Genomic DNA, 486 nt, shown 5'->3' with positions numbered 1-486 from the left:
AAGATCCCCCTGCCGCACCGCACGCGAGAGACACGGTGCCGTTGCATCCCATCTTCCCTGCAAAACCCACCAGCACTCGGAAAAAGCAACACGCTACATCAAAAGCGTGAAAAGCTGAAGCTCTCCCGACCGAACGCGTCGTCCTTTTCATACGATTGATTTATTCTCCCCCCTCCCCGTCGCTTGCAGGATAAACTGTTGGCTAGGAAATAACCCCGGGTGCTGTGAGCCCCGTGGCCATGCTTTGAAAAGGCTCAGTGCCAAACCCCGCGGCTTTCGGGGCCGCACCTCGCAGCGGTAGCAGCTCTCGTGGAAACTGCGTCCCAGGCACTCGATCTTGTAGGTGTCCTTGTCATCGCGGGGGACGATGGGGTGCTCGCAGGCGCTGCAGACCACGGCGTATTTCCTGATGGGAGCAAACGGGAGCGGCGTGAGCCACGTGGGGTGACGGGGGAGAGCCGAAACGCCCCCAACGGGGGGGTGGGG

At 61.1% G+C, this 486-nt stretch overlaps 1 protein-coding gene across 1 annotated transcript in view; it reads right to left on the bottom strand.

Annotated features, from left to right (window-relative positions):
- Positions 1–486, bottom strand: part of FBLIM1 (filamin binding LIM protein 1) — a gene marked incomplete at its 5' end in the record, with an annotated part of 2583 nt that overhangs the window by 213 nt on the left and 1884 nt on the right. Inside the window, 1 exon segment of the mRNA XM_010284220.1 lies at positions 289–406. Within this exon segment, the coding sequence (XP_010282522.1) occupies positions 289–406 (118 nt within the window).

The sequence above is a fragment of the Phaethon lepturus genome, unplaced genomic scaffold, assembly GCF_000687285.1.
Source record: "Phaethon lepturus isolate BGI_N335 unplaced genomic scaffold, ASM68728v1 scaffold30853, whole genome shotgun sequence".
In the NCBI taxonomy this organism is placed as follows: Eukaryota; Metazoa; Chordata; class Aves; order Phaethontiformes; family Phaethontidae; genus Phaethon; species Phaethon lepturus.
The sequence above is the reverse complement of the archived record's forward strand: the minus strand, read 5'-3'. Positions and strand labels throughout refer to the sequence as shown.